Here is an 18,924-nt window from a genome sequence, read left to right as displayed (position 1 = left end):
CAAAGGACATTAATGAAACTATTTCGCTTCTTTGAGTCATATTCAGGATTCAGAGGTGGAGACGTAAGCAAGCAACTTAAGTTCAAAAGTCAATATTTTATGAGGAAATCCTGCTTAACCCTCCATATTGAGTTACACAGGTGGTGAAATAGATTTTCTAGGTTCTCCATTCAGACTCTAAGGTTGCCAATTTTTTTGGGGGGGGGTGCATGTGCCTTATTTAATAGTGTCCAGACCACTGCATTTAAAGCTCTTACCTTTAATCTCCCCAAAAAATTGGGGCTTAAAAATACAGACTGATGACACAGATCACATTTTTTTTCACTCGTGTGAAAACATGAAAAATTGCCCTAACTTCATGGTCGTAACTATGCGTAACTAAGACATGCCTATGTTACTCGATGTGCAATTTCAGTATTAAATCCTCACTACATGCATGTAAACTCAATTCTAAATGGCCGATGGTGTTCAGTGACTGGTGTTTTATTGTGATATGTCGTAAATCATGCAAATCAAAGCTATCTCTGACCCAACTTTCAGGTTATAGGGACCGAAATTGAGTGATGGGCATTTCTGCCTGTTTCTTTTCTTCTATTTCAAATGTCATGCTAATAATAAAAGTGTTGTAATAATATAAAAATAATACTACCGAGCCTCAATGCAATGATATGGAACAGTGATTCTTTTTGACAATATAGTCCCCCTTCACTACTGCACCATGCCTTGTTCTCCAATATATACTGTATAAACACAAGAGCACCTAAAAAAATTTGAATATTGTGAAAAAGTTCATTTTTTCATAATTTAATTAAAAAAGGTAAACTTTCATATAATATATTAAAGTTTACTTTTTGAATTAAATTCTGAAAAAATGAACTTTTTCACGATATTCAAATATTTTTGAGATGCTCGAGTATATATATATATATATATATATATATATATATATATATATATATATATATATATATACACACACACACACCAACACCCTCCACAAGGAGGATAAGCCACAGAAGGTTATTGCTGAAAAGTCTGGCTGGAAAAGGTGCACAAGCAACAGGGATGAGTACAGACTTGAGAGGATTGTCAAGAAAAGTCAATTCAAGAACTTGGGAGAGCTTCACAAGGAGTGGACTGAGGCTGGTATCAGTGCATCAAGAGCCATCATGCACAGATATCTTCAGAAAAGGAGCTACGACTGTCATATTCCAGCCACTCCTGAGCCAGAGAAAATGTCAGAAGCATCTTACCTGGGCTAAGGAGAGAAAGAACTGGACTGTTGCTCAGTGGTCCAAAGTCCTCTCTTCAGATAAAAGTAAATTTTGCATTTCATTTGGAAATCAAGGTCCTAGAGTCTAGAGGAAGAATGGAGAGGCACAGAATCCAATGCGTTTGAAGTACAGTGTGAAGTTTCCGCAGTCTGTGATGATTTGGGGTGCCATGTCATCTTCTGGTGTTGGTCCACTGTGTTTTATCAAGTCCCGAATCAATGCAGTGATCTACCAGTAGATTTTAGAGCACTTCATGCTTCCATCTGCTGACAAGCTTTATGGAGATACTCATTTCCTTTTCCAGCAGGACTTAGCGCCTGCCCACAGTGCCAAAACTACTACGAAATGGTTTGTTGACCATGATATTACTGTGCTTGACTGGCCAGCCAACTCACCTGACCTGAACCCCATAGTGAATCCATGGGGTATTGTCAAGAGGAAGATGAGAAGCCCCTGACCCGAAAATACAGACGAGCTGAAAGCTGCTATCAAAGCAACCTGGGCTTCAGTAACACCTCAGCAGTGCTATAGGCTGACTGCCTCCATGCCACGCTGCACTGATGCAGTAATTTGTAGTAAAGGAGCCCCAACCAAGTATTGAGTGTATAAATGAGCATACTTTTCAGAAGTTGGGTATTTCTGTATTGTAAATCCTTTTTGATTAATGAGAGGAAATATTCTAATACTTTGAGATACTGGATTTCTGATTTCAGTGAGCTGTAAGCCATAATGATCAAAACTAAAAGAAAAAAGGCTTGAAATATTTCACTTTATGTGTAATGAATATAGAATAGATGAAAGTTTACCTTTTTGGATTAAATTATAAAAAAAATGAACTTTTTCATAATATTCTAATTGTTTGAGTTGCACTAGGATATATTACACACACACACACACACACACACACACACACACACACACACACACACACACACACACACAGTGAAACAAAGCAGGATAGACCCTCCAGCCATTCAGAGATGATAACCAATCTAATAATGTTTGGAGTCCAACTGGATTTGTTGTTGACACCATATCCTCGAAATTTCCTATGAACTTGTTTCATGTTGCTTTGACACTAGATTAAGCTATGAACATTTTCAGAATATGGATAGTAAAAAAAAAACATTTGGCTCATCAAAACACGTCATTGAAGCTGAATTACAAATGACTAAATTTAGACTGAGACAGAATCTCAGATCTGAAGCAAGACAAAGAGCTGCTTGGTTCTGTGGTAAAGAGATACAGAGCTTAGAGATGGGAGCGTAGAAGTGCAACAAAACATAGCAGGGTCTCGAGGGAGCAGCCTATAAAACTAAGAAGAAAAGAGGAACAAGAGAGAATGAAATGAGGGAGGTGGGTGGCACCATGTTAGCTCTGCTCCCAAAATCAACACGATGGCTTCTGACTGCAGGCTAACTCTTCTCCAGGGACACCTGCCTTGACAGCTAGCTTTGGGCCAGACTGGAAGGCTGAGAGTCATTAATCGTACTTCATGTGTCTGCTCATCCACCATGTGAAGGCACTTATCTTTTCTGCATTGCAATGCCTTAATCAGGAAAGAAAAACATAATTACAGCTGAATACAACCATGCTGGGACATATTACTGTCATTTTCTTTTTTGTTTGTGTCACTTTGGCATCACAAAATTAGATCATTTTTAATGTGCTTTGGAACAGTTAAACATAGAAGATGCACTCTGACCTAGCATGTAATCAAGGCTCATGGAAGGTACACATATTGACAACTGTAATGAACTGAAATCGATAAATGGAGCACCATCAGGTAAGTTAAAGTGCCAAGATGTTTGTTGCATTTGCACTAGAAAAGTGGTGTCATGGGATCGTTGGCGGTGTGTTGGAGAGCCATGAACCAAGGCTTTAGCCATGGGTCAGCCCTATGGCAAAATGCTCTGGCCTGGCCTGTGATGGAGTGGTACAGCACGCCCTGGGATGTACTCCTGCCAACACAGCTGTTGGAATAGTGCTTCAGTAACAGCCATGCCCAAACACCTCCCATAGCATGTGGGTTGAGTCAGTGCCAAATCCCAGTACCCCCTTCCAAATCAGACCCCTTCAGCCACCAAACTGAAGAACGGGCAAGCAGACAAGGGATTAAAGGGGCTTCACATGCAGACCAACAGCTAGGGAGCTTTCTTCACATACCCAAGATCTGGAATGAGACGGAGCCAAGTCACTACAGAGAAAAATCTCAGCCAAAAGTGACTCCACATGCTCTCACCCACTCACTCTAGAGTGTTCATCAGATGTCATATGCAACTCTGAGCTAGAATATCGCAGATGCTGTCATACCATACACACCCTAACCTTAAGTGCTCCAGGGTTGCTACTGAAAACTTCTCGAAAAAATGCTCAAGCCTTCTAGTGTGATGGTTCTCAAAGTGGGGTCAGGGAACACCCTGCATCAGTGAGCCTGTCATGAATCCCCATCTCCCTGCTCTCATGTCTGTTTTGTTTTGCATTCTCTTCATGAGCTTTTGCTTGTTATGCCATGTGTATTTTTTCTGTTCTACTCCTTTCATTGAATGGTTACCTTAATGTGTTCACCTGTTCTGTGTTCAGCCTTTGATTAATTTGTCTATTTAAGCCCTCTTTTTTCTGTTGCCTGTTATGAAGTATTATTATGCATCTGTCCCATTATGTCTAAGTTTTATTTTCTGTATTATACAGTATTGTGCAGAAGTCTGAGGCACCCTATTTTTTTATAAAGACTTTTGTTATAGATTTCTATTTTATGACTTCTACATTATCGACTTCTACATTAACATGCTAGAGCCCAAAACGGGTGGTACGGTGGTGTAGTGGTTCGCATTGTCACCTCACAGCAAGAAGGTCCTGGGTTCAAGCCCAGCAGCCGACAAGGGCCTTTTCTGTGTGGAGTTTGCATGTTCTCCCCGTGTCTGCATGGGTTTCCTCCGGATGATCTGGTTTCCCCCACAGTCTTAGGTTAATTGGTGGCTCTAAATTGACTGTAGGTGTGAATGGTTGTTTGTTTCTATGTGTCAGCCCTACGATGATCTGGTGACTTGTCCAGGGTGTACCCCACCCCTCGCCCATAGTCAACTGGGATAGGCTCCAGCTTGCCTGCGACCCTGCACAGGATAAGCGGCTACAGATAATGGATGGATGGAGTCCAAAATGTTCGTTTTCCAGCACAAAATTAAATGTTACAGTAAAACAACTGTTTGTATCTGAGCAGCATATTACATAAGACAGCACTTTTCAGATTAAAAAAGAAAACATAATGAAGGCTACTGGGTTTTGGTGCAAAATTAAGACACGAGTGTGACAGTCAAAGTGTCCAGAAGAACTGTGGCCGGTTCTGAAAGATGCTCAGTAAAACCTACAGCTCATTTCCTTCCTTATAAAACTGCACCTGAGACTACATTTCTTTTAAGCCAAGGGTTGTCTCACACCAAATACTGACTTTGTTCCATTTATTATGGCTTACTGCTGTTTATATATATATATATATATATATATATATATATATATATATATATATATATATATATATAATGTTAAAACATTTCATTTCATTATTTTTGAAGCCATTTTTGGTCGACAGCATTTCTTTACATGTGCCTAAGGCTTTTGCACAATACTGTAGGTTACCTGATTTTGACCCTCACTTATGTTTTTGTTGTTGATTATGGATATTTAATTTTTAACCCTGTCTGCCTGTTTGCGATATAGACCATGATGCTTATTCTTGGATTCACCAAAATAAAGCACATGGATTTTGCACTTGCATCCTACCTTCACTAACTGCACATTGCAGAACATAGCCTGGGTGTCTTTGATATTTTAACTTGGGTACAGCGGTGCAAATCACAGCCCACCTTTATCAATTATTCCATTTATTATTGAGTTCCTAACAAATATCCCAAACTTAATCCAATTTAATCCAAAGCTAGTAAGTAGGCATATAAATAATATGAAATTAGACCTCATATTCTGTTAGTAGAAAGTTAGGGAATAAAAAGCTCTATGGCTCTAATAAACAGATAAAATATTCTTGTACAAACTGAAATAATGCAATTAATGTATTAAATCTGTACTGAGGAGGTCTGTGGAGTTCATTTCACGGTTAAAGTGATTCCTGTTTGTAAAAATGTTTGCGAACCCTTGTTCTAGAGAGTGTGATTAAACATCATTTCAACAGTACAGCAGAGGTGTTAGGATGAGAAAAGATAATATTAAGGGATGGCAGAAACAGTTAAAATGGCCACTGTTTTCATACTGACAGTTTAACTAATACAAAAAAAAGCGAGAGTTTGAATTGTGCTTGGGAAGAAGAGAGGGTCATGTGGTAGGGTTAGCTTGAAGAGAAAGTCATGCTGGTTGTGCTGAGGGTCACTGCTTACCCTGCAGTGTGCTGCTTGCTCCCCACCAAGCACTGCCATTCAAAGAGATCTCCTGTGAGACACTGTGACAGTCAAGTCCATCAACATAGGGTTGAGCTGAGGACTTTAGGGACGAGAAAAGCAGATCCATATCCGTCTCTTGATCTTACAGCAATTTCAACTCTCTCACTTCCACTTAATGTTGATGGCTGATTGGTATACTGATCAACCATAACATTACAACCACTGACAGGTGACACAGAATACCATAAAAAAACTTCATCCTTAAAGGGGTTTTTTTCCCTTGTTTTTGCCCCTTTCCTACAACAACCACTCAAAAATGAGACTGTGGAATCCATCCCTGAGTGTTTTCCAAATCCACCAAGATTAACTCTCTCAAAGTAAATCAAACAGAAGCTAAAGTAATTAGCAAAGAGAGAAATTATGCTAATAAGCCTGAGGAGCTTGTTAGGTCATTTTCATTATGCATGTTAAGCCTTGACTTGGGGCAGGGTTTCTCCAAAGGAAGATTAATTATGTACAATAAGAAAAGGTGGAGAAGTGGATTTCATAAGCAGAGCTCACAAGGAACTCTTGGAATCAGTCTTATTGGGCCAGAAAAATCACAAGATTAAATGTTTGCATTTCTGTGCCTTAAACAAGCAAAAGAACAGGTTGCAGAATTGTAAGTTAATCTGAGCAGAGAGAGACAAATAAACACAAGTAGAAGAAGAAGAAAAGAAGTACACTCAAGCACAGTGAAATTCCTCCTCTGCATTTAACCCATCTGAAGCAGTGAGCAATGAGCACACACACATACCTAGAGCACTGGGCAGCCATGGTACAGCGCCTGGGGAGCAGTTGGGGGTTAGCTACCTTGCTCAAGGGCATTTCAGCCCAAGGCCACTCCATGTTAACCGAACCACATGTCTCTGAACTGTGGGGGAAACTCACACAGACATGGGGAGAACATGCAAACTCCACACAGAAAGGCCCTTGTCGGCCACTGGGCTCGAACCCAGAACCTTCTTGCTGTGAGGCGACAGTGCTAACCACTACAGCATCATACCACCCGTAAGTAAATGACAAATGTGCCACACCAAATGGGCAACTTGAAAAAGCCTTCCGAAACTTCCTTGCAGTCCGGGATCTCTCCTCAATCTATATACTCACATGGCTCACAGGACTGTTCACTGCAGCCTCATACAGAATTGAATCCATCTCAAAACCCCTGACTCTTTGTTTCCACTAAGAGTGATTTGTCATTATCTTTGGTCCATAAATTGCACTGCAGCAGGCTGGTACTCAAGTATACAGGACTGTAAATACTACAAACAAATGAAGCTGTCAGTCAAATGTTTACAGAACCTTTCAGCATGTCGATATGCATTAGCCACAGCCTGACTGTCATTGGGGAAAGTAATCAATTCTCACTTTCAGCAGAACATTTTTTTGTTAATAGTTGAGTAATGGAAACCACAGAAGTTCAAAAAAATGTGACTGCCAAGCTAACATTGTAATTGAAAAAAAAAACAGATCTATGGGACAGAAATCATCTTAAGTGATTTTACCTTTCCTCTGGACAGACAAGTGAAGACTGATTACTCAATAAAGTAGAGTTACTCAGTGTGTTACTCATTTTGGCTGGTCCTCACTTCTTCAAAGGGCTATTTGAGGGACTTAGTTTTTGGGTTCAGGTTAGAATTAGGTTTAGGTTAGGGTTAGAGTAAGAGTTGGGGTTAGGCAGTTAGTTGTGATGGTTAAGGTTAGGGGAAGGGGCTAGGGAATGCATGATGTCAATGAGAGTCCCCACAAAGATAGGTGTGTGTGTGTGTGTGTGTGTGTGTGTGTGTGTGTGTGTGTGTGTGTGTGTGTGTGTGTACACGTGCAAGCATGTGTTGACCAAGGACTGAGTCAGCTAATCCATACTCTTTCAGCTGTTAATTGACTGTTTAAAAATGCCAAGAGAAAATTTACTTCATTGCCTCTCTCACTTGTTAAATCTCAATACTGCTATCTCTTACTGTGTCAAAATTAAAGCTCACAATCAAAGACATCAATTTAGATGAACAAGCTCAATCCAAACTGAAAGGTCTTCCATACTTCTGTAAGTTATGTCACTGTTTTATAACCTGCAGCAGTTATGTTGGCAAATTTTCTCTGTTTTTCCTCTCTCCGTGTCTCTGGTGAGTTCCGGGTTTGGCGATGTTCCCAGATCAGAGAGCTAGTGTTGAGCGAGAGCTGTGGAGAAGTCATTATTGCCAGCATGCTGCTATCAGACAGCGTTTAGATCATTGAGGCAGAGGCCCTGCTTATCACACGAGGTTCAGAATTCAGCACACCCCCGGAGGTTGTGCATTCGGGTCCTTGGGGAAATGCTGTGTTTCACTGTAAAACCGTTTATTGCATCAGAGGCTTCAGCATCAATTATACAATAAAGACTACTACTATTTCTTCAATTGATTTCCCTTACCATTCCAACTGCAGTACCCATTCAGAGAGTAAGATTTCACAATGCAAATGCAAGAGAATACAATACATAATAGTAATAAGTTTGCTCAAATTATGAAAAAGGTTTTTGGGGGGTTTTTTTTTGAAGAATTGACAATAAAACATGACAACTTCCACCTTACCGTCATAAAGCCGTCTAATAAGCCAGAGTCGGGTTTGGGAGGTGCTTGCAGACGCTCCATGGACCACTTTTCAATGATGGAGGACACTTGGCTGTTCTCTGTGTTTAAAATACGGAACCCTGACATGTTCACACCACTGTAGCGGTACGGCTCCACATCCAGCGCAAAGAGATCCTGCAGGAAAAGGGAACGCAAAACTTAACAATATACTTGGGTAAATTAGACTAGAAATGTCCACAGAGCATGTAGTTGAGACTAGACATGTGTATTGTCGGTGGGATCCTGCAGAAACAAAAAGACACGAGCAGGAAGTTTCTACTTTCATGTGGGCAAGAGGTTAGATTTGAAGCTTGTGGTCATGAACAAGTGATCATATATACTGTCAAGCTTACAGGAGAAGGAAATACCACATTCAGTAATATGCAGGAAATGATCAATTTCAAGCATTCATTTATTCATCCTTAGTAACTGCCTTGTCAGGGTTATGGTGGTTTGGTTATATCTCATTCTCATCTCATTATCTCTAGCCGCTTTATCCTTCTACAGGGTCGCAGGCAAGCTGGAGCCTATCCCAGCTGACTATGGGCGAAAGGCGGGGTACACCCTGGACAAGTCGCCAGGTCATCACAGAGCTGACACACAGACAACCATTCACACTCACACCTACGGTCAATTTAGAGTCACCAGTCAACCTAACCTGCATGTCTTTGGACTGTGGGGGAAACCGGAGCACCCGGAGGAAACCCACGCGGGGTTTGGTTATATTTTCAGGAAAAAAAAAAACTCTTTAAAAATGTTGCAGGTAGGTGCAAATAACCATGGAGGTAGAATAATTAAAAAAAACAGTCCCATACATCTCTATTTTTAAAAATATGCCATGTCCACTTTGAATCTAGTAATAGAGATAAAGATATGATTATTTGGAGCACTAAAACTTACAGATACAGATAGTGGCATTGTGGTGTACCATAATACACGTATATTCTAACATGTTAGTAAAGATGTTATTAGTGCAGAAAGACGTAGACATGTTGTTCGTGAGCTTATTATTTAATACTTCATGCACCATTCTCTGATCTATCTCCTGCTCACTCTCTCTCTATCTCTCTCTCTCTCGCTCTCTCTCTATCTCCTTGTCTTTCACTCTCACATGCACAGACGGGGAACTGATAGCAGTTAGGAGAAGAAAATCTGGCAGAAAATGGAGTCCATATGCAGCCTCTCTGTAGCACGGTTGTTCACTCTGTTGGGTGAATTAAGCTCACAGTTCTGAGTTTTCTATCTGCCAAGCTCTCTATTGGCAAAATTAATTATTCGGCTGTCAGACATGTTCAATCATCAGTCATATCCTTCCTCTTTTTAAAATTTTCAAATATGGTTGTCTATGCATGTCAAAAAAAATCTTTTTAACTTGTGTTTATTTCATGTAAAATAAGAACAAAAATGTCACTTCTTACCAGGTAAATACATTGTTATTTTTCCTAAGGATATATTCTAGAATCATTGTAACCCAGAGGACTTGAAGGGTCTTAATTTGCTGGGAAGCACAGTGCAGCGAAATGGCAATTGCAAGCTTCTCGCTGATATATGTTAGATATGGCGTTAATCATAATGTAATCTTATTAATGTCTAAGTCATGAAAATAGGGCAGAAGGGAAAAGGAAAGAATGAAGAGAGGAGAGAAGATTAGGGAAAAGATGGACAGATAGGAACAGGGAACAAGAGTACATGTCAAAATTTCAGGAAGGGAAGGTCTCTCTGAACTAGGCCAAGGGCCATGTCAGTTACACAAGCACGGACTGTCAGCATAGTTTCCTCTAATCTCTTGTTCTCACTGTCTTTGTAGCTACTTCTCATCAATAGCTTCAGTCTTTTTCAAAGCAAAAATTCTACCAGTGAACAATATAACATCATGTAGCTTGTGCACTAATGCCTGCTTGTAATATTAGATGGGAGGCTTAAATCTAAAATCAATCACAAGCTTGACAACAAAACTATTAGTGTTTAGAAATGCATTAGATCATAAGGTTAAATCGATGGTATAATAAGAATGGTGTATACACACACACACACACACACACACACAAACACTTAAAGGTGACATATTATACCCCTTTTCCCTAAGTTGACACAGTTCCCTAAGGTCGTATTGAAATATCTATGACATGCTTTCGTCAAAATACCACAAGAATAAAGCATCACAGCCCCTTCCTCATCCTGTCTAAACAGCCCTGTTCAAAACGGGTCAATTTGAGTGCCTGTTCCTTTAAATGATAATGAGCTCATACAGCACTGTTCTTCCACCGGCCAATCAGGTAGCACTTTCCTCATGAATATTCATTCACAAAAGCAGTTTTCAAGCCATGTATTCTTTGTGTGCAAGTAACGTCACGCTTATTTTCCAAACCGGAAGTCCGCCTTTTTGGATGATAACAACAACCAGGAACCAGGGCTTCACATGTAAGCTGTTGCAATGCTTCATGATTTTCTTTTAATTTCATTGTCTGAAGAAAGACAATGCCTCCTTTGTGTGCGGTATATACTTGCGGTAATAATGCTACTCGTGACAAAGAGAAATGGTCCTTCAGAATTCAAAACGGCAACAAAACAGATGAAGAACTGTCCAGAGAGCGTCATGTGCTGTGGTTCAAAAACATACATCGTAAGGACTTAACTGAGGAAAAAGCCAATTACACCCGCGTGTGTGGTGACCACTTTATATCTGGTAAGAGTCCATTGCTAATTAAAGCAATGTTTTCTGCTGATTAAATTGAGCTTTTGAGCTTTAGCGTGAACACTGCTTCTCACCTTGCAAACCTACGCGATAGAACAAATCCAGATTGGGCACCAACACTCAAATTAAGAAATGATAAGCTCAAGACGAAAACTCATCTCACAGTATCAAGAAGCAAGAGGATAAATGAAAGATCTGCCAAGAAAGCCAGATGAGAAGCGGCACAAACCTTAGCAAGTTTGGATACACAAGGAGAACAATGTGGGTCAGTTTTGCCAGTTGAGATATTAGCGATGCCATTCCAGTAACCCAGTAACTTCATTTTACTTTGGCACTTTTTGTTTTATAGGCATACCAGAGTCAAATGAAATTGTGACTGAAACCATCCCAGCAGAGATGCACACTGAAAGTGGTTTCCAGACAGAACTCATTGGGTTACAAATATCTCAAATGGAGCAGTACAATAGAGATATGACTTGTGAATTGGTGGAACTTAAGAAAAAAATATTGGAAGCTGATTTAACTTGATAAGATTGCCAAAGTATACTGTGCCTTGTGTAATTTATCTCCATTGATTGTTCATTTTGATTAGAGTGATTTTACTTTGTCTATGAAAATAAAATAGAATTAGCATAAAATAGGACTACTGACTGGGCGGCATGGTGGTGTAGTGGTTAGCGCTGTCGCCTCACAGCAAGAAGGTCCTGGGTTCGAGCCCCGTGGCCGACAAGGGCCTTTCTGTGCGGAGTTTGCATGTTCTCCCCGTGTCCGCGTGGGTTTCCTCCGGGTGCTCCGGTTTCCCCCACGGTCCAAAGACATGCAGGTTAGGTTAACTGGTGACTCTAAATTGACCGTAGGTGTGAATGTGAGTGTGAATGGTTGTCTGTGACTATGTGTCAGCCCTGTGATGACCTGGCGACTTGTCCAGGGTGTACCCCACCTTTCGCCTGTAGTCAGCTGGGATAGGCTCCAGCTTGCCTGCGACCCTGTAGAACAGGATAAAGCGGCTAGAGATAATGAGATGAGATGAGGACTACTGACTTAGTGATATTTTTACTGCATGCTCTTCAAGTTAATAAAATATACTACTTATGTGCATGTTCTTGCATTCTGGATTTGTATGTCATCCAGCATGGCGGCAGGTGCATATGTCACACTATTTTTGTCACATGGTTGCACACAAAGATGAGAGGGCAATATAATTCTAACGAGCTCCAATTATGACATAGAAAGGGGAACCAAATCTGAATGGGTTTTGAAGCACGTTTTCTGACCTAGGCAGCATAAAAGAAACTGACTGGGCTGACTTACGTCAGAGACTCTCGGTTGGTAGGCACTCCAGATAGCCAAATATATGTGCACAAGCACTGAAAAAGTGAGTTTTTTCATAATACGTGCCCTTTAAAGGCAGACCGGCAGCTGCATTTGTGATTTCATATTTTTTAAAAAGTGTTTCAAGTCCATAATACCCCACTGGGATCACACCATGTTTATTCTGAATGCAAAATTTAACAAACAAAAAAGTATTTTCCTTCAAACACTGAACAGTGACATAATGGTTTTGTCTGTCTTTCTGCATAATTTGTACTTCACTGGACAACAATATGCTTGGACAATCTTAGCTTGTTCTCCAGAAGGATTTTAGCTTGGTAGGGGAGGGGTTTGGGCAATATATGTGTGTGTGTGTGTGTGTGTGTGTGGGGGGGGGGGGGGGGGGGGGGGATCATAGAGTAAAAAATTCATTTCATTCAAATTCATTACACCAGTGACTGCAGTTCACACACTCCTTCTTAAAGGGGAACTGAAGGCAAATTTTTTATTATCAAAATTCTATTTATCTCATTTTATAAAATGTAAGAATGCATTTCTGATAGCTATTTTGTCACTGCTATAGCAAGTTATGAGTGTTTGAAATATGCTATGTAATTTATCAGTCCAGGGCGGCACGGTGGTGTAGTGGTTAGCGCTGTCGCCTCACAGCAAGAAGGTCCGGGTTCGAGCCCCGTGGCCAGCGAGGGCCCTTCTGTGTGGAGTTTGCATGTTCTCCCCGTGTCCGTGTTGGTTTCCTCCGGATGCTCCGGTTTCCCCCACAGTCCAAAGACATGCAGGTTAGGTTAACTGGTGACTCTAAATTGAGCGTAGGTGTGAATGTGAGTGTGAATGGTTGTCTGTGTCTATGTGTCAGCCCTGTGATGACCTGGCAACTTGTCCAGGGTGTACCCCGCCTTTCGCCCGTAGTCAGCTGGGATAGGCTCCAGCTTGCCTGCGACCCTGTAGAACAGGATAAAGCGGCTAGAGAAAATGAGATGAATTTATCAGTCCATATGTCAAAGCAATGGCCATAAACGAGATTTGCTGAGCCCTGTGCAAGACATCGTAGGACGGAAGTAAAACATGCAGTGGAAATCAAAGTGACCAACATCTGCTAACGTTGTCAAAAGACACGCGCGCCCTCCTTCGAAGGCTGACGTAATCCAGCCGGAAGTTTTCCCTGTGTCCAAAATCGCTCTCCACTCACTATATAGGGCACTATATAGTGAGGACGCTATTTTGTAGTGCTGTCCAAGACCTTAGTGAGGATTATGTGGGAAATGCGCTCAGTATAATATGTATTTATCACAAAAATACGTGTGTATTTATTATTTTGAAAACCCACCAGCCCCCTGATCTGGCACGTTTTACGTGCCAGATCAGGGGGCGGTTTAGGAGGTCTTTTATTCCTGCAGCGATAAGACTTCTTAACAAAACTGCTAAGTACTTTTAATCTTGTAAGTATTCAACTGCGCTTTTAATGGCAGTTTTAGAAAATTGCTGTGATTCTTTGGGAGTTTTATGATGAACTGTTTTTATTTTTTTATTTTTTATATTTTTATCTATTTATATTTCTCCTTTTATTTATGATGTGGTTGTCCTGTCTTACTGTTATGTGTTGTATGTATGGTCAGGTGGCGTTCAATTTCCCCCTTGGGGATTAATAAAGTTCCTCAATCAATCAATCAATCAATTTTAATTGTGCGACAGTAATGACATAAATACCAGCACAACAGACTAGTCCTTATCCTGTCATCTTTCCAACTCTTCTCTACTCCACATTGGTTCGAAGTCGTATGGAATAATCTCCATGTCACATATGCGAGGGAGGCGGATGTATGTGCAGAAGTATACAGTTTAATAAAGTGCAGAATATACATACAGTGAGACAATATATACACAGGCAAACAATCCAAAATGGCAGACTAGATAAAAAATGAGAATACAGGCAAAAGGGCCGGTCGAGGCGCAAACAGTACATCAAAGGCTAAGCGAGGACAAGAACGAGAAACAGGCACAAGGATGGTGAAACAGGAAATCAAGACAATGGGTAGAAAGGCTCGGTAATGCGTACATGCGTATCGTAATACTTCGTGATGCAAATGCACCAGTACAGTCCTTAAATAGGCAAACACATAGTTCTTTAATTGAGCTCAAGTGCACCTTGTTCACGGTACGGGTGCTGGAGTCCACTCAGTGCGCGCACAGCCTGAGGCGCACCTTCAGGTGCACGCACCACAGCGCGCAGGACTGACACTCCATTACTGATGAAGCTGGCAAATCTCAAAATTAATCTAAATTGGAATAATATGGCGATCTGGCCGCTGTGTAAACAGTTTTCAAAATGGCGGCGCTGACACTTCACGTTTTAAGTCTCACACAAGTCTCGTGAAGATCACGTGGATAAGCGACGCCTGCCATGGACCATACGAACTACATTCAACATGGCTAAAAACCGAAAAGGCTGATAAGTGTAATATAATATGCCAATACGAGTCACGATATAAGGTTAATAAAACTGAAAACATAATTGAATAACACGTTAATTAAGAAATAAAGCAAGTTTAAAAATGACTTCAGTTCCCCTTTAATCACTATGTTATGGATGCATCAGCAATGGGGGCTGTGAAAAATATCAACCCAAATTCACAAAAAAATCTATGGGTTGTGTCAGTCTGTGTAATCACCTGATATGACTCACTGAGCCACAAGAATCTGCACGAATCTACAGTCTGGGCTCGAATGAAATCGCCTTTATATCATTCAGTGTAATTTTCTTATGACTGTTGGTGCTGCTGTACTTGATTGAACAAAAATCCAAAACAGTTCACCTTATGACAGCAAATTATCTGGTGTGGTTGCTGAAAATGAAACTTCATATTGATGTCTTTTTATCTTAAGGGAGGGTTAATAACATCTGCCCCAAATATTACAAGAAATGTACGAGTGCAGCATGTGGACCTCCATGAAAATAAAACAGAAAGGGATGAAATAAGGATGTGTGTAATATCACATCAATAAAGTACTGATAATTTCTTTTTTTTTAAATAATAAACAGAAAAAATCCATTCATAAGTGTGATGCTACACCATATGGCCAAAAGTATGGGGACATCTGACCATCATAACCATAATGTGCTTGTTGAACATCCCTTTTAAAAATCACTAGCAGGAATATGAAGTTGGTCCTCACTTGGCTCTTATCCCAGTCTCCACTCTTTCTGGAAGGCTTTCCACTAGATTTTGTGGATAGTGTGGCTGTGGGGATTTTCTCATTCAGCCACAAGAGCATGAGTGAGGTCAGGGACTGATATTGGACAGGAAGATCAGGTATATTGGACAGGAATACTGGCATAGTCAGTATTCCAGTTCATCCCAAAGGTGTTTAGTGGGGTTGAGATCAAGGCTCCATTAAAAAAAATGTACGTTTGCATGGTTTACGTTAATACTACATGAATTGATCATGCTTACTCTACATTCAGTCTAGTAATTTAGAAACTTGTATAACTTTAGCCTCAGCAATTAATTGTTGTTTTGTTTAAAAATCACTTAAAATATACATATTATGTTCTTTTAAATCTGACTGGCCACATATTCCATCTTTCTCTAGTGTACAAAGACATTCTAGATAATCCTGTACTTCCAACTTTGTGACAGCAGTTTGGGGAAAACCCACATATGGGTGTGATGGTCCACATACTTTTGGCCTTATAACAAGCAGACATGCAGCCATGAGGAAGGGCTAATAATTCTTTTTGTGAACAGGAGATCATTCCTGACCATTAAGATAACAGCTGTTTGTCTTTTGAGTTTATAGAACATAACAGATGTCTTGTAATTTCACACAATAAACAGTAATGAGTATGCACATCATAAAGAAATTAACAAAAAACATTTTATACAATGTTAGATTTCCATGTAAACTTGCACAGATGTCTCATGTACTTGTACACAAATAGTTCTTGAACTTGGGGTTTTTGCAGAACATCCTGATAACTTTGCTATATTTTACATCTTTTTTTTCACATATAGGTGAGCATGCACATCAAAAACATTTAATTTCTTTCTTTTTCAACTCTTTACATGCCAAAATTCTCAAATAATATTCAAGACAAGATACAGTACATGATCTGATTATGATTGTTGTCACTCGACCCCAATAGATAAACCTGATGAATTCAGTTTGTGGCTATATTCATGTCTCGTCTTATCGATTTCATAACTATGCATCATTCAGACATGGATTATAAGAATAGGGACTTGGAGATTCTCAGATATTATCTCTAAAGCAGAATGCATTTTTTCATTATTCATTAATTTACAATGCATAGAAAATATTGCTGTTTGACCAACTGTCAAAAGTTTAGTTATTTAGTCTGAATGTGGCTTGTAACCGAAGTAGGTAATGAAGCGGTAGGTTGTGTTCAGTCAGATATAAAATTGCAGCGAATGGTGCACAAAAGCAAGAGGTCTATACTTCACTTGAGAAACTGTGTAACACACAGTCACATCACTCATTTTCATATCACTCTATTCCTGCTTTGGATGTGATAGCTTTAATGTTTGTTTTTTTATTGTTCTGATTTTAATCTTAGCCAAGGTTATTGTGGGGGTTTTTCCTCCTTTCGTCTTTGCCAGATACTATCATGAATATTTTATGCTGTATATTAAGGTCTCTTGCCAGTATATATTTTACTAATGTTTATATCTTTTATCATAACACTTTTTTCCCTGTAAGATTTACTGCCTATATTTTTTATCTATAAACATAGGTTAGGATTTGTAAATAGTGAAGTTAAAGCCTGTGTATAAATTTATTTCTGAATCAAAATGTCTTTTTTTAATTAAGTTTATTTCTGAATCAAAATGTATATTGCTTTTATGTTAATATACAACATAAAAGTAAGTAGTTTTTTTTTTGTTTGTTTTGTTATCTCGCCCGGGGACAGAGTCCACCAGGGGGAGAGGTATTGTTTTCAGTGGAGTTTCTTTGTTTGTTTGTGTTTGTTTGTTTGTTTATTTGTTTGTTTGTTTGCTTGCTTGTTTTTTGTTAATGATATTACAGGAAAACGGCTGGATCAACCTTCATGAAACTTTCAGGATAGATGGGCATTGGTCTCAAATAGAACCTCCAACATTTTGGGGGTCATCCGGTCAAGGTCAAGGTTTTTGTGGCTACTGTTTCATATAGAGGCGGTAGCCACTATGTCATCGTGCTGTAAGAATGTAAGAGTGTAACAATCGAGCAGTATGGTGTGAGAGCAGTATGGTGTGTTCTGATTGGCTGAGAGCAGTATGGTGTGTTCTGATTGGCTGAGAGCAGTAAGCAGTCCAGTGTGTTCTGATTGGCTGAGAGCAGCAGAGAATCAGAATCAGAACCATGTTTATTGGCCAAGTATGTTCACACACAAGGTCAAAATCAAGGTCAAGGTCACCAAAAAGGTCAAAATCATTTTTTAGTGATCTCATCCTTCATATTCATCATAAATGCTACCAGGCAAGGTTGGTTTTGCCTCGCAACACTTGTTTTGTTTTGGGGTTCTTTGTAACTCAAAACATGCTGCTGACAAATATCTATTTGGCAACTTTTAAAAAAGCCTCCAGGGTGAGGCTCTATCACGAAGCTGGTTAAGAAGATGCCAAGCGTATGTAAAGCTTCATCAAGAATAAGGTTAAGAATTTAAATTATAAAATAGTTTTGGTTTTCTTGGTCACGGCAAAATTCCAAATGAGTGTTAATCTCTACATTATTAATCTAAATTACTATCCCCATTTTCGGAATGTCACACCTGCACGCCTTGGCACGTGCACCAGACAGACTCTCAGGTGCACTCCGGACTGCGCGTGCACCGTGCGGACTCTCACACATGCACCATTAACTATGCACACCTGCACAGGATTAAGGGGCATCAGCATGTCTATATAAGGACTGTTTTAACACACGCTCAATGCAAAGTATTGAGTTATTAATGACACTTTACCGAGCCATGTTTCCATCTCAATCTCCTGGTTTCCTGACTCCTGTTCCTGTTTGTTGATTGTGCTTTCATCTGTACCCTGGATAGTCCGTTTGTGCCTCACCCGACCTTTTGCTTGCCATTTTGGATTGTTTGCCTGTTGTCACTTTTATTAAATAAACTATATTCTGCACATACATGCATCTCCTACCCATCCCTGACAGAATACTTCGCCAAACTATGAATGTAGCACAAGTGTTCCAAGCCACTTCCATACCTCAGACCCTAGCCATGTTTTTCAGCATACTGGACTATACGCCCCAACACCTTATGATGGAGAATACCACCTTTGCGGATTCAGCATGCAGTGTGGCTTCTTTTAAGCAGACCTTGAAGAACCCAAGCCTCCAGAACCTATCTGGGTACGCTGCATGATCTCCTGGCTTACTCGACAAGCATGCTGATGGGCCGAGTACCTCATAATAGCTTCAGAGCTCACAGGCTTTTCAAGTCATGCTCTGGTACATTTATGAGGCTTTAGAGGAGGAGGACCCCCATTAAATTTTTTGGGAGGGGGCTATCATGTCTGAGGCCAATGCAGCGACAGCAGAGGAGGCCATTGTTCCAGAGCTCCTCCCAGTGGCTGACA

General features: G+C 40.1%; 1 protein-coding gene across 3 annotated transcripts in view; it reads right to left on the bottom strand.

Moving 5' to 3' along the window:
* The window catches only part of grik2 (glutamate receptor, ionotropic, kainate 2), a 269,503-nt gene that overhangs the window by 119,118 nt on the left and 131,461 nt on the right, over positions 1 to 18,924 (bottom strand). For all 3 annotated transcript variants that reach the window (XM_060922148.1, XM_060922149.1, XM_060922151.1), the window contains exon 7: positions 8,275 to 8,448. In XM_060922148.1, the coding sequence (XP_060778131.1) occupies positions 8,275 to 8,448 (174 nt within the window). The remainder of the gene's footprint in view (positions 1 to 8,274; positions 8,449 to 18,924) is intronic.

The sequence above is a fragment of the Neoarius graeffei genome, chromosome 5, assembly GCF_027579695.1.
Source record: "Neoarius graeffei isolate fNeoGra1 chromosome 5, fNeoGra1.pri, whole genome shotgun sequence".
Lineage (NCBI taxonomy): Eukaryota > Metazoa > Chordata > Actinopteri > Siluriformes > Ariidae > Neoarius > Neoarius graeffei.
Note: the sequence above shows the minus strand (reverse complement) of the source record. Positions and strands in the feature narration are given on the sequence as shown.